At 40.5% G+C, this 24,671-nt stretch overlaps 1 protein-coding gene across 1 annotated transcript in view; it reads left to right on the top strand.

The window, feature by feature from the left end:
- The window catches only part of LOC139727926 (uncharacterized), a 35,501-nt gene extending 11,794 nt beyond the window's left edge, over positions 1-23,707 (top strand). The window contains exons 3-8 of the mRNA XM_071638898.1: positions 11,165-11,260; positions 12,003-12,109; positions 13,501-13,620; positions 20,272-20,409; positions 21,445-21,582; positions 23,273-23,707. Of these exons, the coding sequence (XP_071494999.1) occupies positions 11,165-11,260; positions 12,003-12,109; positions 13,501-13,620; positions 20,272-20,409; positions 21,445-21,582; positions 23,273-23,412 (739 nt within the window). The 3' untranslated portion in view covers positions 23,413-23,707. The remainder of the gene's footprint in view (positions 1-11,164; positions 11,261-12,002; positions 12,110-13,500; positions 13,621-20,271; positions 20,410-21,444; positions 21,583-23,272) is intronic.
- Positions 23,708-24,671: the final 964 nt, after the last annotated feature.

Here is a 24,671-nt window from a genome sequence, read left to right as displayed (position 1 = left end):
CTTTGGGGCAACAGCTAAGTTTGAAAGGCATCAAACATTTACATTTTTTTTTCGCCTGCGGATTCGTTCAACAATGATTGAAAGAAATCCCATGGCAAACTATCGGTTTTTTTCTCTCACTAGAACAGTTTATTGCTAAAGTTCGTCTCCAGTTTTAATAGGCATAAGTTTGCAAAGTGACCACAAAGTGTTCATTGAACTTCGAGATATTTGTTTTTGCGCCATGTGATACTTGAACAATGTAATAAAATATTTTGCAAGAGCTTTCTTATGTCTGCCGATACGTCTCCTGTAGTTTGTTTTTTGCGTTTTGTATTTTTACTTCTATATTATGTCGCGATCAGACCTTGTGATAGGCTCCTATAACGAAACCTGAATGTGAGAAAATAGCATAGAACAGGTGAAAAATTAGCGGTTTGCTTCGACTATGTCTCCTTCACTTCTTTACACTAAACAGTTAAAAAAATGAAAAATAATGACAATATACTAGCCTGGACGTGAGCGGAATTCGTTTGTGTAAGAGTGGGTATGTGAGAGTATACCAAAAGTGGGTTCGTGCGTGTGTGTGTGTGTGTGTGTGTGTGATAACTTCATTGGGCGAAACAACGTAGGATTACACTGTTTAAGGGTTTTGCAGCATTGTTGGAAGCCCCTTATAATGATAGATAACAGTAATAATAATAATAATGAATAACAAAAATAATTTCCCATTTTTAGGCCTACTATAGGCTCTTAGCTGGTTTATCATTCCTGTGAACAGACAGAATACGCCACTGCACTTGAATCAAACTCAGAATAATGAGAGTGCTCTAATCTTTTTAAAACATAATTCAATAAATATTCTTCAAATCTGCAGTTTGGATTTGATAATTCGATAAATACAGTTTGCTCTGGCAGGTTATCATTCAAAACCTCTTCATACGTTCATCTCTGACGAAATCGCTCTCATTACTTCTAACATTTTACCTCTGCCATTTTTACCGCTGCCATTTTTACCTCTGCCATTTTTACCTCTGCCATTTTTACCTCTGCCATTTTTACCTCTGCCATTTTTACCCCTACCATTTTTACCCCTGCCATTTTTACTCCTGCCATTTTTACCTCTGCCATTTTTACCCCTGCCATTTTTACCCCTGCCATTTTTACCCCTGCCATTTTTACACCGAACCGGAAAAACAGAGAGAAGAGGAAGAAGACAAGAATAAATATAAAGTAGAAAGTTCTAGTACATTGTATGTCACAATTGAATATAAATCCATACATCGTGAGTTTCCGAACGCATCACACATGTCATCAGACAGACACGAGAGTGCGCCATATTGGACACAAAGGTAAATTAAAACTCCAAGGAAAGTAGTGCCTATCGATTTACAAGAGACAGAAAAGTATATACTTCATCAAAGCATGGTTCCAAATAAATGAATTGAACACCATATACGTACATTTTCTTTTCAGTGTCCCTTTTGGTCACACTCAGTTCATTGTCCAAAAGGAGGCAAAAATTGTGTCATGTGCTATACATCAGATCTCCTTTCTACATCATCCTGTGGCAAAAGTCGAACAGTCCACGATAACAGTGATACAGAATGCGTACGGCAATTGTCTTTCTCTACAAAGTTTAGAGGCAGGAACTTGGCCGGACTAATGAAGACAATGATTATGACTATATTCCGATAGGGTCGTTCAGATTCCAGGGAACTGCTAATCTGACAACGAGGATGAGCTAGACGTTGAGGTTGTCGTGAGTAGGTCTTGAAGAATGGTTCTCCGCCGAGAACCCCAGACAGATGATTTATTCCCTTTTTGAGGTCATTTTGGATATGCTGGGCGTATTCGCGGGCATCGTCTCCTTCGGCGTCTACCTTCTCCTCAAGCCTGGCGACCGCGTGCAAGAGGCTGGCAATATCGCACCGAAGCGATGCGATATCCGCTTTAAATGTCTGCTCCATCGCAGATATGGCCCGGATGATGCGGTCCGTGTCAGAAAGGGGAGTTCCAGGTCGGGTCTCGCCGTCTTCGCCACGAGTGCTGTATTTTCGTTTTCGTGGGGGCTGGATCTTCCTTTGCAGCAGAGTGGTCGGCTGATAAGCCACCGATTCTATGTTCGTTTGGGATAGGGAAGGACCATGTCGAGCGGATGTAAATTCGGTTCCGACGTCGCCTCTCTCAACATCACCCACGGCGATTGCTGGGGAGTAGCCCGGGTTTTCCTCGTCTAGCAAGGGCGTGGTGGGGGTATTTAGCGGAATATACCCTTGTCCAGCACCAGAGGTGGAAGGGAGAAAGTAGTTAAACGCCATGACAATTTGGTAATTTCGAATTAACAGAGAGGGAGAAGAAAAATCAGATAGTTGTAGACAATGTTCGCGATACCAGCGTTTCGTTTCAAATGATGAAACATCAGGGAGGCAACATGAATTCAGTGAAGGTATTTTATTGCCCCCATCCAGCCGAGAAAACGCAGTCTTCAGCAAAATCTTAGCGTCAGCACGTACCCCACGTCGGTTTTGTTTTTTGCTTTGTTTTGTTTTGTTTTGTTTTGTGTTTTTGTTTTTGTTTTTTTTGTTTTTTTTGGGGGGGGTTACAATTTGAGACGATGTGGCATCCTTGAGGCGCGAGCTGATCGGCGAGGGGGAAGAGCGTCCTTGATGCTAGTTTGTGTCCCAGCCTGTCGTTTATTGTTTAGGGGAAAGGCCGACAACAACTTTTCGGGACAGTTCCCGCGCCCAAGAGGGAATGGTTGTGCTTACGAATGGCTTTAACCGGTCATGGTGTAACACTTTCCGCTTTCCCTTTGGTTGGGACTGAATTTCGAAGATGATATCCCTGAATTTCCGCGTTACCACACAAGGCCCAATCCAGTTCGCGGCTTTTAACTTCGGGGGAAAACCCTTTTTGTCTCGTAGTGTCTAGATAGTAGACAAAGTCTCCAACACTGCAGGTATTAACTGAAAGCCTGGCATCGTAATCTCGCTTCTGCCTGGCCGAAGTCGCCGATAGGTGTTTTCGGGCTAGGCGGCTTGCCTCCCCCATGGTCGTTACGAGGTCGACCGCGAAGTCGTCATAGTTGCCGTGTTCGGCATCCGGCCGATCAATGCCTAGTGCAGTCTCAATTGGCGTTCGCACCTCACGTCCCAACATGAGAAAATTGGGGGAAAAACCCGTACTTTCATGGATGCTGCTACGATAAGCCGCAGTAAGAAGTGTTAAGTTTTCGTCCCAATTTAACTGTCGTTTATCCACAAATGATGCAATCATATTCGCGAGAGTTTGATTGAAACGCTCTATCATTCCGTTGGCAAGACGGGTGATAAGGGGTAGTTCTTGTTTTATTCATTTCAAGCAATTTGCATACGTCCTGAAATAAATGTGACTCAAATGTCTTGCCCTGGTCGGAGTGGATCTCGAAAGGCGTTCCAAACCGTGAGACGAACTCGCGTACGACCACGTCGGCTATAGTTCGGGCTGATTGGTCTATAATGCCATATGCCTCGATCCACTTTGTGAATGCATCTCCGATGACAAGGATATACCTATTCCCTTTAATGCTAGTCGAGAACGGCCCCATAATGTCAATCGCCACTCGGTCCATTGGCGCTCCCGAAATGTACTCAGTGAGAGGCGCCTTCGGTTTCGTTGTTGGACGCTTTCGCGCCCCACATTTAGCACAGTTAGCAATAAACAAACGCACATGTTGTTTCATATTATACCAATAAAACTTCTTTGGATGCGGCTATAGGTTTTCTTGACTCCGAGATGACCTGACATCACCGCGGCATGATTAGACCTAACAACGTCGTCTCGAAGTTCGGCGGGAACCACAAGCTGTAATGTCGACGTCAATTTGCTATTCGTATCATGACGCTTATATAGTAATCCATCAATGATGGTCAGCTGCGTCCATGATAGCAACAAATTCCTAACTGCTGGACTCTTATTATGTACAAGTCCACGGTCGGGTCTTTCCTGTGATTTCAAAAGCCAGTCGACGACGACCCCAATGTCGGGGTCGTCCCGTTGCATAGCGATCAACACCTCACGGCTTACGTTGTTGAATACGACTTCCTGCTGCCCGGAAACAGTACCGGCTAGGGCACCTGTGTCAGAGGTGCAGGGCAGGTTATCAGCTTCAGCTACGTCGGCTGCGTGGTGACGACGAATCCTTCCGACTCGAGATACGAACTCCGAGAACCTTATGGGTGGGGGCCATCGGATCTTTTTCACAAACTCTCTCACATCACAGATTGAATACACAAAACATGATCCCATAGCCCTAACTACAAGTAATCCAAAGAGATAGCACATTATAGTAAACAAATCACAATGCAAAATACAACATCCAATCACGACAACGAGACACGATATAATCCACATAAATGTCCCGACATCAAACAGCAACCCCGTTTGGTGGTTATCACAGTTATCGGCATTTACATTATCCAAACACGATAGGTCAATAATAGTAGAAGGCGGCTCCACGGCATTAAGACCATGAGAAATTTTAGACGACGATCGAACATTATTCACAGAAAGAGGGACGACGTCGTCTTCTTCGAAGAAATCCGACCACGCAATATGTCGTTTTCGACACACGGAACATCCACCGCAAGGGAGCTCCTCCAATATGCTGTCCCTGTCGTAACAGTCGCAGCTATCCGGGACGCATGGTAGTCGTGACATTGCGTCCGGCTAGCGAAGGCGATTGGGCGTTCTACCTCACACTAGGCGATGTCGTCCCATTGTATTTGCGACAACACGGCGCCTATTCCTGATGCTGAGGCGTCCGTATCAAGAATGTATGCCCCGTGATCATTTGGATAAGCTACGACGCTGTCACTCGTGAGCGCAATTTTCAATTGATTAAATGCATCTTCGCATCTATCATTCCATTCAAATTCGCTTGATTTTTCCAACAGCTTGTTCAGGGGAGCGGCGATTGTCGCGAATCCACGAATGAATCGGCGGTAATAAGAACACAGTCCTAGGAAAGATCTTACTTCACTCATTGATGCTGGTCTAGGCCAGATTCGTAGACGATCAACCTTTTCAGGGTCAGGCTTGATGCCGACCTCGCTCACGATGTGGCCCAGGTACGCGACTTCGGATCGAAACATGTGACACTTGCTTGGTTTTAGTTTAAGGCCGGCATTTCCAAGACGACAAAGTACTTCATCCAAACCCTGAATGTGTTCCCCAAATGTTGAGCTCATCACAATTATGTCGTCCAAATAGAGAATTAGGGTACGCCACTGGAGTCCCTTCATAACGAGCTCCATGGCCCGCTCAAAGGTGCTGGGGGCATTACATAGACCAAAAGGCATAGTTACAAATGGCCACTCCGGGTACTGAAGGCAGTTTTCGGCCTGTCTTCCTCCTTTATCTCGACTTGCCAGTACCCAGATTGAAGATCGAGGGTTGAAAATATTTTGGCGCCTCCAAAGCAATCAAGACAGTCCTCAATCCGGGGGAGGGGGTAGGCATCCTTCCGGGTAACTTCATTTAGCTTTCGGTAGTCAACACAAGGCCGTGTTATCCCATCGCGCTTTTTGACGTATATCAAAGGGCTCGACCAGGCACTGGTTGACTCCCTAATGATGCCAGCCTTTAGTTTAGTTTCAATTATTTTGTCTTCTTCGTCCACGAAGGCACGAGGTGGACGTCGCGGACGCTGCTTTATGGGCATGGCGTCCCCTGTGTCAATGGAATGTTGAACGATAGAAGTACGTCCGAGATCCGTAGGTGAATTTGCAAATATTGATTTGTGCTTCTCAAACAATTTGAAAAGTTTGTCTTTGTCATGCAAATCAACATGTTCACACGAACGATCGTATAAACTTAATAAATCATCCGACCATTCGCTCGTCGGGCTTTCACTATTTAGAGCTGTACTCGTTTTCACATTACTAATACCAACATTAACGCGTCCCTGGGTATTGTCCTCACGATCATAAAATTCATGAAATTCATCAATACTATCCGCGGTGGCTATCCGTTTGCCCTCGTGCAAATTAATTTCGTTGTCCGTCAAATTAACGACGCGTATGGGAATATCGATGTCATCCCGGGTAATATCCACCAGGCATGTCGCGACATTGAGGTTGTGTCTATCACTCGCCTTCGGAATTGGCTCAATTATCGCGAGCGATATTTGAAAACCATGTAATTCATCGATAACCCCCGGGATAATGAACTCTGATTTGGGGGGAATTGTTACGTCATGTTTAACATATACAGCATCATTACCACTGTCATTTGTGAGTTCTATTGGGTACAAACGGTCATTAATTCGAAGTCCATGACGAGCTTCCAACACACAGTCAAAATGATGCAAAAAGTCGAAGCCCAACAGGCCATCATCATACACATCAACTACATATGCATCCCAGGTAAACTGTTCCTCTTTGATATTTACACTTACTCTTATTATACCGTGTACTGTCAGCAGCCCCTCATCCGCGGCCTGCAGCTGGATATGTTCGGATGGGGGATGCAAATCTGGGCGGGAATCTTCCAGCATTTGTTCATAAATTTTCCTTGAAATAATCGTTACTGCCGCTCCAGAATCGACCAATAATTTGCACACAACACCATTAACATCTGCATTAATGTAGGCAGTTATTCCTGTACTTTCATTAACACGTATAATCCTAGGTGCGTTTTCACTAGTTCGGGCGGGGCCCTGGTCGACGAAGCCGCCCGACATCAGTTTCCCGATGAGCGATCCATGCTGGCTGGTTGGCCACTTGACGACTGCTGCTGGCGCGCCTGCTGGGGAACTTGGGGTAGGCCATGCGACTGCTGATGCAGGAACTGTTGGTGATGAGGAGGTATCGACGATGACAGTAGCGGCTGCGACATCTACTGCGGCACTCCTTGCCCTTGAGTGGTGATATTCGACGGAGAAGGAGCGGGTTGAATTGTTGGGGCATGTTGTCTCGTGGAGAGTACCGCCGATGGGGGCAATTTCTAGCGAAATGCCCTAGCTCTTGACATTCATGGCAGCGGAGAGGATTCGATCGAGGCCGAGGTCGATCACGCGGGGCTGTCCCTGGTATTGGCGGGAGTCATTATTTCCTTGTCGAAATTGGGCTCGTATTTCCTCAGATATCTGTGTGATTCGGGTCTCGAGGGTCGACATTAGGTTAACTAATTTCTCCTCCGAGACCGATGTCGACCCCGATGACGACACTGAACGTATTCCACCACGAGATGTGTTTCTGACGGCCTCCTCGCGCAGGTGGTGGTATCTTTCGGCTATATCCCTAGCCTCCTGCAGAGTCGTTGGCTCCTGCATACCAATCGTCATCGACATCGAGTTGTCCCCTAGCCCTCGCAAAAAGTGCCGTGTGGCAATCATCTCCATGGTCGCAGCATCCGCGGTTGGATAGCCAAAGGTTGTCAGCCGTCGGATGTCCGCCGCGTAATCGGAAATTGTCTCCTTTGGCCCAAGCCGACGTGATTCGAGTCGCGAAACAAAAGCCGTTGGGGTCTTTCTTGCAGCGAACCGGCTCTCCAGTGCTGCGATGAGCTTGTCGAGGTCGTTGACTACCTCCGCGCTCAGCTGTTGAAACGCAAAGTCCGCAGCGTCTCCGCGAAGACACGCTAACAGGCGAAAGCGCTGTTCCCTCTCGTCCTACTGACATGCTTGAGCTAGGCTGCGAAACGAGAAGATGAAACCCTCCCACGGTCTGCCTTGTCCATCGTAATGTTCTTGCGGGGGGAGGTTAAAAGTCACACGCGTGGAAGCCGCCCGGGTCCCTTGCTTGTCAGTCTCTCTGGCGTGATGCCGGTCGTGTTGGAACTCGTGTTCGTAGTCGTGCGGTAGGTGTTAGTTGGCTTCTTCCAACTCGCTCTCGAGACGTTTGATTTCCTGCTCCATCTCCGCTTTCCTAAGTTTCCTCCGAGCCACAGTTCGAGTCTCAGAAATTTGATTTAAAATTGAAAATTAATAGAGGCACGTGTTGAAGTTCAAGGAATCCCACCGCTGCCACCAGTGTAACGATATTTTGGTATGGAGAGGGCGATTGGTATGGAGAGGGCGATTGGTATGCTGAGGGTACTTAGCTTCCGTTCCTCGCTTACTCTCCTCAAAATCCGTTATGTGGTTAGTAAGCGTGCCTACGGGTAGCCAGTGTACTGGAAATTATTTAATTGTAAGGTATTGCGGATCAAGAAATATTAGAGTCACAAGTCACAAAGACCACAGGAGGCATCATGTGGAGTTTGTCCAATTTATTTGTGAAGAAAGTTATTTCCACCACGAACATTACAACGAGCAAACCTTATTGATCTACATGCTGAAACTCCTAAACGAAAAGGCTCTCCAACTAGGCATAAACAAGTCTATTTATGCTGAGGTCACCTGTTAGCGGACGCGAGAGTGGCCTTGCTGGGAGAAAGCAATCTGACCTTACGGCCAGCTGTTGCCGTCCATCATCGTGATGACGAGGGCGTGGCCTTACGTGTCCCTGTCCTCACGCGACCCTGTCCTTAGCTGGGGTCGCATGCGGACGCGTCCTTTCGTTACGTAAGAGCGAGGTCGCATGCGGATGCGTCCTTTCGTTACGTAAGAGCGAGGTCGCATGCGGCGTCCTTGCTTTTACGACACGAGGCCACTGCTCGCAGACGCGGAAGCTGCAAGGTCAGAGAAATCTCGAGGGAAGGTGAGATGAAAGTGCAAGCGAGCAGAAATGAAAAGATAGCGTGGGGGAGAAATAATAGTCAGCAGAAAACGAGAAGCAGGGCTACAGGCAGTTGAGACAAGTAAAATTTACGAGAGGACATTTCGAGGAGAAAGTAAAGTAGCAAGGATCGCACGATGACAGAGGCCGATCGTCGAGCAAGGATGAAAAGAACAAGGATAGAGCGAGGACGAGAAGCAGACATGATATAGAACCTCAGTTTACTTTCAACATTAATTTAAATGTAAATCGATACAACAATACATAAAGATGAATGGATAAAATGGAATATACAGAACATATGATGTAAATGCAATATAATGAATTATGTCTCAACAGGATTTGTAACAGTATAAAGGGGACGTGGACAGCAAACCAAAGAGTTAGAGAAAGACAGAGTGAGAGAGAGAGAGAGAGGGGGGGGGGGGAGGAGAGAGGGGAAAGAGAGGGAGAGGGGAGTAAATGCACTAGTTACTCTAAATAGGGAGATAGGGACCCGCCTAAGATGTATATCATTAAGTTGAAACTGTAACAATTGCTTAAAAGTCAATTTCCTATATAGTCCGATTCCACAACGTGCTCAGGACAACTTGAATAAGTAGAAAAAGAGAACTTTCATCTAAATTGGAAATAGAATGAAAAAAGTTGAGGAATCTACAACTTTTCGTGTTTCCACCTGCCCGTGCCCCAAATTTAATAGTAACTAATGTTTTGGATCAATGATTAATATTCTATCTCTCATGGCTGTCACTGTTACTGATATATTGCAGTGCATCACAAACATGCAAAATATGACGGAAAGGATAATTATCAGTTTATTTTTTATTTCACGGTAATTAATAGACATATTACTTTAAAGGAAAGATATAGTTTTAGTTGAGATGGAGATTCAAATTTTTACATTTTTCGCAAGATAGAAATATTAAAGATCATATACAATCTATGTTGTCATGTAGTTATATATCTAATTAGTTATGAAAATCGGTTTTGACATGGCTTAAGCCCGCAGCATACTATACGACTCATGACCTAACGACTGAGAGACTTTGGATCCGAAATGAATCGCAATAGCCTCAGAATAAACACACTTGTTTATTTCAGACCCAAAGTCTGTTAGTCGTCTAGTCGTGGGTCGTATAGTGTGCGGCAGGCTTTAATATTATCCAAAAACAAAGTAAAACAAAATGATTCTGGTTTTAATTGATACTCTATACCATTTTTTAATATGGTTACAGCCAAGTTTGCATGACATATTGGGATTTTGAATGAGCTCAAACATTTCTTTCCTGTTCATATTTTGCAGAGTATATATTCGTGTTTAATATCTCCACACTTCAATTATGGAATTTTGGCGTGGGGAAATGCAATTCACTCATAACTAGATTCCTTTCTCCGTATTCAAAAGCGTGCAATAAGAATCATAAACCACGCCGGATATTTTGCCCATACCAATTGTTTTTTCCATCAAAACAGAATTCTGAAAATTTCAGACTTATTTCATTATAATCTCGGAATTTTCATGTATAAACTAACAACTAATGAATTACCATCTGTCTTTATCCACATGTTCAAAAGGAATCGTTCTATCCACTGTTATCCCACTCGCCAGAGTGACGCCTATCACCTTCCCCGTACTTGCACTATTTTTGCAAAGAAGACAATTATATTTACTGGACCCAGATATTGGAATGATCTCCCTCTAGATATCACTTCTTCCTTATCTTTATTCACCTTCAAACGCAAATTAAAACAGTTGTTACTTAGTGGATACACACTACCAAGCTTTTAGCAACCTTTTTATGCTCCCAGTCTTTTGTCCTTGTCCGCAGCATCAAGTTATTCAAGTGATTTCATGGTACCGATACATCTTTTAATAATATAGCATTTTTGTTATTCAAACACTGCGAGATTTGTATGCAGTCTGGTTTGTGTGATATCTATGTGGTTCATTAGTTTATTACTCATCGATTTTTTGTACTGGTGTAATTTTAGTTGGTCAAGACAAACATATCCGTTCTCCGTGTAAAATTATACGCCTATGAACTTGGAAACCTACAGTTTTACAAGCTTTAAAGCTTTTATGTAGGCCCCATCATATTTCTTATACTTACTAGTGACATTTTCATACGATGTGACCATGTACATTTGTGTCAAGTATATTTTCTTCTTCTTTTTCTTCTACAATCAAAAGACATGATTGTATATATTTTGTACTCTTGTTTTGTTGTCAATAATTTTGTAATGTCATCATTGAGAAAATGGAAATATGAAATAAATTTGAACTGAACTGAACTGAACATTGCGGTTAAGGTTCTTTTTCCCCATTGTATTATCCGATTATTAACTGTTAACCCCACCTTTCCCCCAGTATAAGGCCCTAAGTATGGAAAAATAAGTATAAATTGAACAAGGTATACTAATCATTCATCATTTTTTCCAGCGCTGGAAGTCACGTGTATTATTATGTCTGTCTTCCAAACCAGAAAATATCGAGAAATGTGCAGCACTTCTCGCCAAGCCTACCGGGAAAGCTACACCGCCTGGTGTCCGTTTAGGAAAAGATACTACAACAGCTTCAGGTACAGGGACCCTACACAAATGTTTGTTTTTCCTCGACAAACGAACCATGTTCAATATGCTCGAAAAAGAGTTCGCCTTTTGGTGAGGATGTCTAGCTTGTGTTAACCCACTTCATGTAATCATTGTGATAAGCGTGTAATGTCCAACCTCTTCTTCTTTTGTTTGTGTGTGTTTTCAACAGGGACAATGATTTTTCCTTCTGCAATAAAGAGTGTTTATGCTCGGAATGTACCAATATTTTATTCGAAATAAGGCCTCGACACCATGATAATCAAATCGCGAAAGAAAGTCATATTAAAGTATAAATTTTCAGTACAACTCGATTCAGTATTTATTTTTCTATCCAGCAAGGAGTTAAACAAAGAACAGTATAATGTAATATAAAGCATGCGGAAAACAATCACACTGTTTGATCAATTTCAATAAAGAAAATAGAAATACAAAACTAAAAAGTAAATCGCGTATAGTATGATATGATATGATTAGTATAACTAAAAACACCTATGCATGCTTTGAAGGCTAGCAATGAAATAGGCATGGCAAAAAAAAAGTGGTCCAATAGAAAGCTATAGGCTTGAAATACATGGTTCACTCAAAACTTGACAAATAAGTGTTCATCATCGTTATTCAAATCGTAAGTTATTTTGAGGTACAGAAAGTACACCTTCAGGCAAATCGAACAAAGTTCAAGTTGCAAACGTTGTAAATGCTGACTGGTAGGAAAAAACGCTGTTTTCGCAGGACGAGGTACAGAACCGTGAGCACCAATAACTGTCGGCTCCAGTCCTATGAAGTTGACGAATATGAGTGCTGCCGTGGGTTTGCTGGAGACGGAACGAAATGCACTGGCAAGTAGGCTCCATACCATTTTTATAAATCAGTCCTTACAAACCGCTCACATTAATCATTTGTTTCACTATATCCTATTGAGATACTATTGTACTGTGATGTCAATCTGCATTGGCTAGACGAATCAGATCATCAAGGAAAAAATATCACGAAATATAATGGCAGTAAATGATTGAAAAATGACAATTTTTATTATATACAGAATCAATGAATCATTTTGCTTGTTTTGCATGTATTCTTTTATTTAAGACTTAATTCTCTTATAGAACTGATGAATGAACAAGTGGAAAGTTTAGAAGGCAATTTCTTATGCGATTTGCATTATTTCCACTCGTATCAAACGTGTCTTTTATTAATTCATTTGTTTTTTTGTCTTCTTTTTTCGGGGGGGGGGGGGGCATGAAGAATACAATTCTATTTTTTTTTAATTGATAACAATATCGCTCCCTGACAGACCTGCCCCCTAGAAGTATGCAGAAATACATATGATGTCGTTCATAATGTAGATGGTTACCATCTTTCACTTGATAGCGTGAAGAAATTGCACCCACCAGTATGTTATTTTTCCGTTCATGGAACACCCTGTACAGATAATTGACATGTAGATGGCGCTGTTTATCCTGTCGGTCTCGTGGGCCTTCTTTGCCTACTGTCGGTCTCGTGGGCTTTCTTTGCTTAGTGTCGGTCTCGTGAGCCTTTATTGCTTAGCACCGCTCTCGTGGGCTGTGTTTGCTTAGTGTCGGTCTAATGAGCCTTTTGTGCGTAGTGTCGAACTCATGGGCTGTATGACTCCTGAGCCGTATAACTCGTGGGTTGTATGACTCATGAACCTATTATTGATGTCGGTCTCGTGGACCGTATGGCTTGTGGGTGTCGGTCTCGTGGGATGACCCCCTCCTGCTGCCTTGCACGAACATAATTTCAATTTAAGATTTTGATTAACATGTAAAACATTCCAGAAAAAAAATGAAGACACGAATAATGCAATGTAAAAAGAAGACGTGATGAAACACAGAGCAGCAGGAATTCAAAGTCTTTGTCCAGTTTTCACAACATAGGGAATTTAAGCTAAAGTGCGAAAGATAATAACAAGTTTGTCCAGTATTAGGAAATATTTCTTCAGAGTCTATACCGCACTATAACATAATACACGCAGTAAAACTCGAACACTTTCTCGTCAAAAATTTGTACAGTACCACTGCAAACAGCCGCAACATATCATGATTCCTTTGCTCCTAATCCGCTTTCTTCCCTTTTCTAATCCCCCTTTTATTTTTGTTTCTACCCTTTGACAAATCCTGGTCTTCCTCATCCATTATGTATTACAAACTAAAGCCTCCACCCCACCCCACCCCCGTCTTCTCAACCTTGTCTTATCATTCACATGCAGACATTAACGAGTGCACTACTGGGGATCATGATTGTTTCAATGGAGCCACTTGTAACAACACAATGGGAGGTTATGAGTGCGTCTGCTCTGCTGCTCATGAGGGAAGATACTGCGCCGATGGTAATTATTTTTCTTTTCTTTTTTTTTTTTTTGCTTGATCTTTAGCGATTTCATCAAGCCATGTATATGGAAAAAGCAAATCCGTTCTGGATGCAAAGTAAAACATACATACATACAACAGCTGAAGACAAAGCTAACAATATTTTGCAGTATATACTGCCATAATCTCTCACTTTAACAAGCTGACACTTTAATTAATCAATTAGATAATCCAAGAAAACAATTAAAAAATATATATGATAAGTATCATATTCCACTTGAATATACATGTACTCACATAATATTCCTCTTGAATATGCAAACATATCACTATAACTCATATTCCACTTTTTTTAATATATATAATAGAATAATACAAAGAACAAAGTACAATATCTACAACCAAAGAGTGAAATATTTTAGAAAGGCCCTGTCAGCTACCTTTCATACAAAATAAATCTTAATCTGTAATTTTTAGAGAATTAACCATATATCACATAATTCTTACTGTATTCATTTATGATCATATACTATTATTGTAGTTACACTAGCAAGTTGACTGGCGGGAAATAACATTTTATGTAATTGTATCAATCTATGTACTCCTTACGCCTATAGCCCTATACAAGATGCCGCTACCCAAGAATTAATTGAAGAGTGCAGACGACAGTTATTGCAAAAACACTGGAAGGAGAATATATCATAATGGGGTGATGTTGGCTATTCCGAAGGTTTATTATTCCGAAACACACAAATTGCGTATACCAAGAGGTTAGTTAATCCGAAAATGAAAAAGGACTCGTTTAATGTGGCCTTATTCTGGAAGTCTGTTTTTCCAAAAGTTCTTAATTCCGAAAATGAAATAAGATGCGTTTTTTTTTTCCGAAAATACGTTCATCCGAAATTGGAATAGGATTCGTTATTCCGAAAATGGTGAGATGGTCAGTACGAACGAACATTTCGGGATTTAAGAATCTCTTCTCATTTCCGGATTATCAAATCTTCGGAATAAGAAACCTTACTTCAGTTTCAGTTAAACGAACCTTTGGAATTACCAAATTTCGGAATTAGGAACTGTAACAATTATCAAATGAGCACACCCTGTCTTCATATCAAATCTCCCCGACGTGACTGTCAGATAACTCGATCATTTACTTTCCCTCATCCCTATTCTAACTGGGACATTTGAGACCAAGTTCTCGGCCGCTGATGGCGCGATCGCCGCAAAATTTTGCCTGAACATAGAGCTGGATGTATACTACAAGATTACATGGTCATACAATAGAAAAATACTAATTTCATATTTTTGATAAACTAATTATGCAAATTTATGAATGAATCTTATTTTCACCTATAACTCCATTCAAAAGACTGAAGAATGGCTAAATCTTTGTGTCAGAATTCCTCAAACACATCAAACAATTTTTTTTGCAAAAAAAGCACAATCAACGTTAATATTCTTTGTTTTGTATTGTATTAATTTCTTATGTATGTTATTGTTTCTTCAACCTTTTCTTTTCTATCATTTTTTGCCTATATCTGTTGTATATAGGCACTTTTTCGAGCTTATCTACATTAGAATTGGTAAATTTCAATGAATAAAGAATGAAACAATCTGATTCATATCAATTTAACAAAAAAAAAAAACAATTTGTATTGGATTTGCTCACAATATCACGAATTTGAGTTGGTGTACCCGGACGTCGCAAATTTGCGTTCAAATTATGCGGTAGACTTCAATGAAAACATTCATGAAATGGCGCGGCAAATCTCTGCGCGTTGCGGAATCATGGTGCGAAATGTCGAGGGGGTCAATCTGACCCCCCCCCCCCCCCCGGTTAAGATAGGGTTAAAAGACAAGTTCACCTTCATAGATATGTGGATTAAGTAAATGCAGCATTGTTACTAGAACACATCAGTGATAGTTTGAGTAAAATCGGACAATCCGTTTAAAAGTTAAGTTTTTACTCAGTCACTAGCTGGATGAGAAGGCTGCTACAGGTGATGTCACATGTCTGGAATGATGTAAAGAAAATTCAACATATTTTCACTTGTCTCGCATAATACAAGAACACTTGACTAACCTCTTTCAGTAGGCAGGGGGAATAATATAATCCTTAACACACGTCAGTGCAAGTCGAGGAAATGGGCATTTTTCATAAAATAAACAAGTTATGAAATTCGCTTTATATTTTCCTTTTGTCGTTCTACGCATGTAACATATAGTCTGGGTGCCAAAGCCACTTTTTGGGCATAACCTTGTTTTACCGTCCACCCAACGTTTTTTGATGGTTTTACCTTATTTCGAGGGTGCTGAATCCGAATCTGGATGATGCAACTCTTGCATCCTTGAGGGTTTTGAGATATTCAAGATGGCCGCCAAAATGGCCGCCCAAACCGGAAATTCCCATGTATTTCCTTCTAAATGGTGAGAAATTGAAAACAATTCATGGTCTTACCCTGTTTGGAGGGTGCTGAATCCAAATCTGCATGATGCAACTCCTTCATCCATGAGGATTTTAAGATATTCAAGATGGCCGCCAAAATGGCCGCCAAAACAAGAAATTCTCACGTATTTCATTCTCAATGGTGAGAAATTGAACACACTTGATGGTTTTACCCTATTTCGAGGGTGCTGAATCCAAATCTGGATGATGCAACTCTTGTATCCTTGAGGATTTTGAGATATTCAAGATGGCCGCCAAAATGGCCGCCCAAACGGGAAATTCCCATGTATTTCCTTCTAAATGGTGAGAAATTGAAAACAATTGATAGCTTTACCCTGTTTGGAGAGTGCTGAATCCAAATCTTGATGATGCAACTCCTTCATCCTTGAGGATTTTGAGATATTCAAGATGGCCGCCAAAATGGCCGCCAAAACAAGAAATTCTCACGTATTTCATTCTCAATGGTGAGAAATTGAAAACACTTGATGGTTTTACCCTATTTCGAGGGTGCTGAATCCGAATCTGGATGATGCAACTCTTGCATCGTTGAGGATTTTGAGATATTCAAGATGGCCACCAAAATGGCCGCCAAAACCGGAAATTCCCATGTTTTTCCTTTTAACTGGTGAGAAATTGAAAACAATTGATGGTTTTACCCTATTTCCATGGTGCTGAATCCGAATCTGGATGATTCAACTCTTGCATCCTTGAGGGTTTTGAGATATTCGAGATGGCCGCCAAAGTGGCCGCCGAAATAACTGCCAATTAAAACCAGAAATTCCGATATATTTCCTTCCAAATGGTAAGAAATTGAATACAATTGATGGCTTTTACCCTGTTTGGAGGGTGCTGAATCCAAATCTGCATGATGCAACTCCTTCATCCTTGAGGATTTTAAGATATTCAAGATGGCCGCCAAAATGGCCGCCAAAACCGGAAATTCTTACGTATTTCATTCTCAATGGTTCAAAATTGAGAACAATTGATGGTTCTGTCCTATTCCGATTTCAAAATGGCCGCCAAAACCGGAAATTTCCACGTATTTCAATTTTAATGCTTCGCAATTGAGAACAGTTTGCTCGCCAGAATGGTGAGAAATTGATAACAATAAATGGTTTTACCCTATTTTATGTTTTCGTCAATGGCAGAATCTAAACCCACCCATACTTTGCTGATAAACGAACGCATATTGTCCATCCCAGTCTGAGCTTGCTGTACAGGGAAACCTGCTTTACCGGATATCTTGGAGTTTGTAAGATACAGCTGTGCCAGGAATGAATCCTGCAAGACTACAGATGCGGTTGAATATTTGAAAGATTACACTATTTCATGAATTTCATCTACATATCATTGATATGTTTTGAACACTAACAATCAGTGGACAAGACATACCCATCTCGATCATATTGTGATAGTGATGTAGAGAAGTTTACTGAGATTCCCAATATTACCAGTTTTAATCCATGAACAGTTTTAATCGTTTCATCCATGAACACTCACATTGGTTAATTGGTTTATATTGGTGGTCTTGATGACATTATTGAAGACAAGAGTTGGACATTTTTATGGTTCTGCTTCAAATTTTTCTTCAATATGATGTAATATTATATATATATATATATATATATATATATATATGTATATATATATATATATATATATACATATGGGGCGACAAACCTCGTATCTACAAAATGTCACATGTTCAGGAGAGAAAAACAAAAACAAAAACAGAAAGCAAACAAACATGGCAGCCAAAGCACTATAACAAATGAGAGAACCTTTCCTTTGACATGCCATGGTAGCTTCATTTTTGGGGTAAGAGAGCTAAAGTTTGGACAAGACATCATTAACTGATTATCTGTTTATTCAAAAAATGTCATTTTCACTAAAATTTCAGATACAGGGTCTTGTCGCCCAAGCGACAATATCATATATACACACGAGGGGATGGAAAAATCACAGGTAACGCGCAGTAAAAAACAAACAAATAACAACATCTAAGGTAATAGTTGATAGTCCAGTACTTACGAATATCATAAGCACGCAGAGTGTTTTTGAAATTACCCTTATATTGATAATTATCTATTATAGTGGTCATGGATGCAACCATTTCTAGTGACGTAATCAGAATATGTCACAAGTTTCATAAGAGCACGCGGCGAGACTCATAAGAATACAAAACAAATTTCAACACCAAACACCAGCAGGCCATCATTTAATATCACTCTTATAGCCAAAGAGGATTAACGTCACATCAGTCTGCGGAGCCCTTCGTGGCTACCACAGGCATTACTTTATAACAATTGTGCATAAAGAAATTTTCAGTCTTATCCTTGTGTTTGTACGTTTCAGTATGATGTCAATATCATTTTTCTTTCCACTTCGTGTTAAAGTTCCGTTTGAGACATATCGGAATATCTAAGTATATTACAATACCATTGTGACAGTCCTTTTGGATGTCATTAATTGTTGGCTGATTTGACAAATTTGCTCAACCGAGTTGAATTCAAGAATACGGATTATTGCATTTAATCACACGCTTCACGTTAGCACAATATTTCACAATTTATAAGATAATATCAAGGAATTTCCGTTTATACAGGACATTTGTAAATATCTCAAAACCTTCAGCACCCTCAAAGTGGGGTGAGACCAATTTATTTTCAAATTTTCACCATTTAGAAAAAATATTAATGTCGGAATTTCAATTTCTGCCAATTATTTTGGCGGTCACTTGGACATCTCAAAACCCTAAGGAATGCAAAAATGGCAACAACAAAACGTCGAGGGTGCTGAATGGGGTCTCAAAAATTTCAATATTGACAGTTATTTTGGCGGTCATCTTGGAATTCTCAACCCCCCCCCCAAAAAAACAAAAAAAACAAAAAAAAACACAAAAACACACACACACACACAAAAGTTGCACCAACCAGGTTCGGATTCAGCACTCTCAAAATAGGGTAAAACTACCAATTGTTTTCAATTTTACACCATTTAGAACGAATTAGGGGGCCTACATGGGAATTTCCGTTTTTGACGGCCATTTGGGGGCCATTTTGGCAGCCATCTTTATCATCTCAAAACCATTAAGGATGCAAGAGCTGTATCCTGCAGCTTCAAATTCAGCAAACTCAAAATAGGGTAAAACCATCAATTTGTTTTCAATTTTACACCATTTAGAAGGAAAAAGGGGGTCTATATGTGAGTTTCCATTTTTAGCGGTCATTTTGGTCGCCATCTTTATCATCTCAAAACCCTTAAGGATATAAGAGTTTTATCAAGATTCTGACTCAGCACCCTCGAACTAGGGTAAAACCATCAATAGTTTTTCAATTTCCCACCATTTAGAAGGAAATACAGGGGAATTTCCGGTTTTGGCGGCCATTTTGGCGGCCATCTTGAATATTTCAGAACCCTTAACGATACAAGAGTTGCATTATCCTGATTCGGATTCAGCACCATAGAAATAGCTTCGAACTATCAATTGTTTTCAATTACTCACCACTATGAAGGAAATACATAGGAATTTCCGGTTTGGGCGGCCATTTTGGCGGCCAATTTGGTGGCCATCTTGAATTTTCAAAATCCTCAATGATGCAAGAGTCGCATCAGCCAGATTCGGCTTCAACATCCTCGAAATAGCTTAGAACCATGAAATTGTTTTGAACTTCTCACCATTTAGAAGGAAATACATAGGGATTTCCGATTTTGGCGGCCATTTTGGCGGCCATCTTGAATATCTCAAAATCCTCAAGGATGCAAGAGTTGCATCATCCAGATTTGGATTCAGCACCCTCGAAATAGGGTAAAACCATGAACTGTTTTCAATTTCTCATCATTTAGAAGGAAATACATGGGAATTTCCGGTTTGGGCGGCCATTTTGGCGGCCATCTTGAATATCTCAAAACCCTCAAGGATGCAAGAGTTGCATCATGCAGATTTGAACTCAGCACCCCCGAAATAGGGTAAAACCATCAAGAAACATTGGATGGACGGTAAAACAAGGTTCAGCCTTTGGCACCCAGACTAATACACTGTAGTAGTCTTCTCACGCAGCAGTGACTCAAATACTTTTAAAAATTCATAGCTTTTGAACGGATTTTCCGATTTTTCTCAAATTTTCACTGATGTGCTCTACTGATATGGCTGCATTCCCTCAATCCGTATAATAAAGGTAGACTTGTCCTTTAATTATGATATTATATCGTCTTGATTTCGCAGACGTCGATGAGTGTGCCACAGGAATCCACGACTGTTTCTCCGGCCAGCATTGCCGAAACTTGGACGGAAGCTTCACCTGCTCTTGCCCGTCCGGTTACACTGACCAGCAGCCATCTAACCCCGGAAGAAACTGTTCTGGTGAGTTTGTCTATCTATTTTGAATTCATTTCATGTTTTCTGGTTGTAGACCTGAATGAGCAGATGGGTGGTCCCACATCCTGTTGTCCGTCATTCATCACAAGTGTCTTAAAAATGTCTTTGCTTTTGATTATGACGTTGTTCTTCAGATTCTCAGTTATGGTTGTGTGTGTACATGATTGTGTTATCATTCTACCATGCAATGCAGAATGAACCGATTTACACACAAACATGCACACACAGACACACACACACACACACACACACACACACACACACACACACACTGAATTATACCACAATATAAGAAGCAGGAATCACCTATATACTTAGGTACTTTTGAACAAACTCCTCCTTCGAAATAGATGATGAGAATGAGTGTTAAAGTAATAAAATGAGGATACAATGTATTGTTTACAAAGGACAAAACGCTAGCTGCTGCTAGCGGACTTGAACCAGACACCTCGAGAATAAGAGCTCTTTGGCTTACCCACTGAGCGACAAGGACTCCACGTGGCTGGTATCCTCGATTTTGAAAGGGTGACGTTCGTTATTTCGAAGGTTCACTTGACCCGAAGGTTCATTATACCGCAACACACAAATTCCCTATACCCATCGTTAGCTCGAAAATGAAATAGGATACGTTATTCCGAACCTTTGTTGTGTTAATTCAAAGGTTCGTTACCGAAAACAAAATAATTTTCGTTCATGAGATTGTTGCATGAAATGTTATAGGCCCATCAACCTATATAACCGTGCCTCAATATCACATCAAAATCGATCAACATTTTCCATGCAACGTGATCACCCTGGTGTGTATACCCATAGATGCCTACTCAGATTGACAGGACTGATGTTCTTCATAATGATGTGACTAGTATTTATCAAGATTGCTTGTATTCAAGCGTCATTTGAGTGAGTGATTTATGAATTAAACAATGACTTTGGGCGTCATGAATCCGTTCGGTATTGGGAAATACTTTATGGTGCCCCCCTTTTTTTTTTATTCCGTTTGTTTCTTTTGGCTCTCTTCAGACAACAATGAGTGCACTTTAGCAACGCACAATTGTTTCAACAACGCATCCTGCATCAACATTCCGGGCTCGTTCAACTGTTCCTGTCCCACCGGATATCGTGAAGGCAACCCCGGTAACCTTGGGAGAACATGCTCTGGTAAAATATGCTCCCTGATAATACATACGTAGATTAATAGTCATGTGTATATATATATATATATATATATATATATATATATATATATATATATAGAGAGAGAGAGAGAGAGAGAGAGAGAGAGAGAGAGAGAGAGAGAATTCAAAATCAATGTTACACTGCTTGCACGCAAATTATAACACGCGCTTCGGGAATACCGGCGAACGAACAAAACGCATATATTACACGCACATACACACAGAAAAACAGATTTCAATTGCATGATAATGCATTAGTTACACACACACACACACACACATATATATATATATATATATATATATATATATATATATATATATATTACAAATGGAGAAGAGAGGGAGAGAGAGAGAAAGAGAGGAAAGGGAAGATAATGGGGGAAAGGGTGAGAGTAATGCTGAAAGGAGACTTGGTTAAATGAAACGATATTTTGCCTGTGTGGGACCACAGCAGAATTGAAAACAAAACACACACACACAAACACACACACACAAACACACAAACGCAAAAGAAACACGATCTATGAACTCTAAAAAGGAGTGGGAAAGTCCACCTGTAAACAGAATGTAAGTTCGCTCTCTATGTGTCTGTGCAAGAGTATCCCTAAAAAGAAATTTAAAAAATTAATAAAAATGCACTTAGCTTGGCTTTTCAGAAGATCTACCACCTCTGACCACTGTACTTCTGTGAATGTCCAGTACAACCCAGAGTGGACATTTGTAGTACAGTGTTATGGAAACTACGTTCGTTGGCCGGAGAGCACACTTCCTCTTTCTAAACCAAATTTGCATCCCATAATTATTTAGCAGTGATTAGTGACGTTTCTTTTTCGGGTGCTGATAACTTATGATAACCTTCCCGATGAAACAGGATATCCGACAAATCACCGAGAAAGGAGACCTTCTTCCTCTTCAACCCATTCATACTACAAAAACTGTTCCTCAGAATTCAACCATGGAGCTTTTAGCTCCATGGTTTAGCATTTCCTATAATGTTAGCATGACTCATACATGCACAAACTTATGAACACAAATATACTGCACATTGGTGTATACATATATACATATATATAATATATATATATATATAATATGTATATACATATATATATATATATATATATATATATATATGTGTGTGTGTGTGTGTGTGTGTGTGTCCAAGTTATGTAGTTTCCTTATCCATTGATGACGGCTTCGATTTTTTTTTCATGAATGAGATTTTGTAGAATTCTGCTTATTATGTTTACTTATATTATTGTCCACAATGACATGATTGTAATCTTCTATGTAGCAATGACGGCACCGAAGTTTTGAAAAATCATAACGTTTGAATCGATTGACGGATTTTGCTCAAACTTTCACTGATCAATGCTGATGTGTTCTACTAATATTGCCTCTTTCACTCAATCCACTTCATATTTGGACTTTGGTTTCCTAGAAAGCTAGCCGTAAATCATATTATTGACTTGACAATTAGCATGTTTGACAGGTCAGAGTAACCATATGATGCACGTTGTTATGGGAATCTGACTGTCAAATTCCCACTGCACCCATTCCCAGCACAAGGCAAAATTATTTTATCAGCCTATCTGTCCAAATTTCGCTCACTTTCTGATCTTCCCATTTCTCCCAAAACTTCTTCATTTACTTCTTACTGTTTTCTTCAGATATCGACGAGTGCGCAGAGCGAACCAGTGAGTGTCAGAATGACTCACAGTGCGTCAACACAGATGGAGACTACGACTGCGTATGCCTCCGTGGTTACACCGGAAGCCGCTGCGAGGAACGAGTGAATATTTTGGCCTAGCTCTGGATGGAGAAGCATCTTTGGAATACAGTGTACTTCGGAACCATTCGTTTAGTGTTCGGAACGCCGTATAGCGCCCTCTCACGTACAATGCTGATGATAACGATGAGAAAATAGCTGATCACTACTCACTGATCTCTATAGGAAATACTTCCTATTACATATAGATAGAGATCAGTGTCTCTTCTTTGTTTATATAGATCATTGATTTCAGTCTCATTTATAGCAGGCGCAGTATAACCAGTATACATTGTACACTAGTATCCAGGGCTGATTTATCATTCCATTTCGTGTGGGTGTGTGTGTGTGGGGGGGGGGGGGCATTTCATGAAGCATTTTGTCCGACAAGTTTGTCGAACAAAGTTGCTCTCAGCCAATCAGATGCAAGTATTTCGGGAGCTTAAAACAATTAGTGATGGTAGTGCTTCTTGATAGGATTTCCTTTTTGCCATCCCTATGCTGATATAAAAGATTAGTGGTACGTAATGGTAAAGACACGGGGATGCGCAAATAGATAGGATTACTGATAAATGGACAAAAATCTGATCGACATATTGATTTATTAAAAAATATACTTTAAGATCACACCATATCAGTTCTATTTGAATTGACTGGAAAAGGCTGAATAATAGACTTTCCAAGGGGTTACAGTTTCAAACACTTTCACAGCATACGGCTCCAATTTATATTTTCAATTACACACATTTCTTGAAAGGATTGAATTTTCTTGTATATGTTTTATTATAAGATTAATTTTCATTTCATTTAATGAGAAACAAGCGAAATATCCCCGACATTATGTTTTAGTTTAAGATGAAACTTTAGAGTGCTCAGAATAGTGGCGACTTCAAATCTCCAACATCACAGGCACGAAAGCAGACACAGAATTCTTTTGTGCATCCTCAGAAAACTGACAACTACTTGAATGAAATATTGTACCACCTCGGTGAAACGTACGGGGTAAAGTGCATTGAAAAGAATTAAGACCAACTGATCTTGGAACTAATTGTTTGTTGTTTTCTGTTTGTTTTTCGGTGATTTTGTCCATTTTCTCACAGGTCAGCTATAGTGTCTCTACATTTTACAGTAGTTTTATCAAATGTTTATGTTTGTTCATGTATATCTGTGGTACTATATGTAATATTTGTCATTACAGTATCAAGTCTTGGCATTTGTACCATTTTCGCGTATGAAGACATTGGTAAATTGTAAACTTTCATGAACTGATAGATACATGTAGAATCATCCAGTTTATGTTT

The sequence above is a fragment of the Diadema antillarum genome, unplaced genomic scaffold, assembly GCF_040938485.1.
Source record: "Diadema antillarum isolate AM-2024a unplaced genomic scaffold, OU_Dant_1.0 seq00000160_RagTag, whole genome shotgun sequence".
NCBI lineage: Eukaryota > Metazoa > Echinodermata > Echinoidea > Diadematoida > Diadematidae > Diadema > Diadema antillarum.
This window is presented reverse-complemented; position numbering and strand designations above follow the sequence as displayed.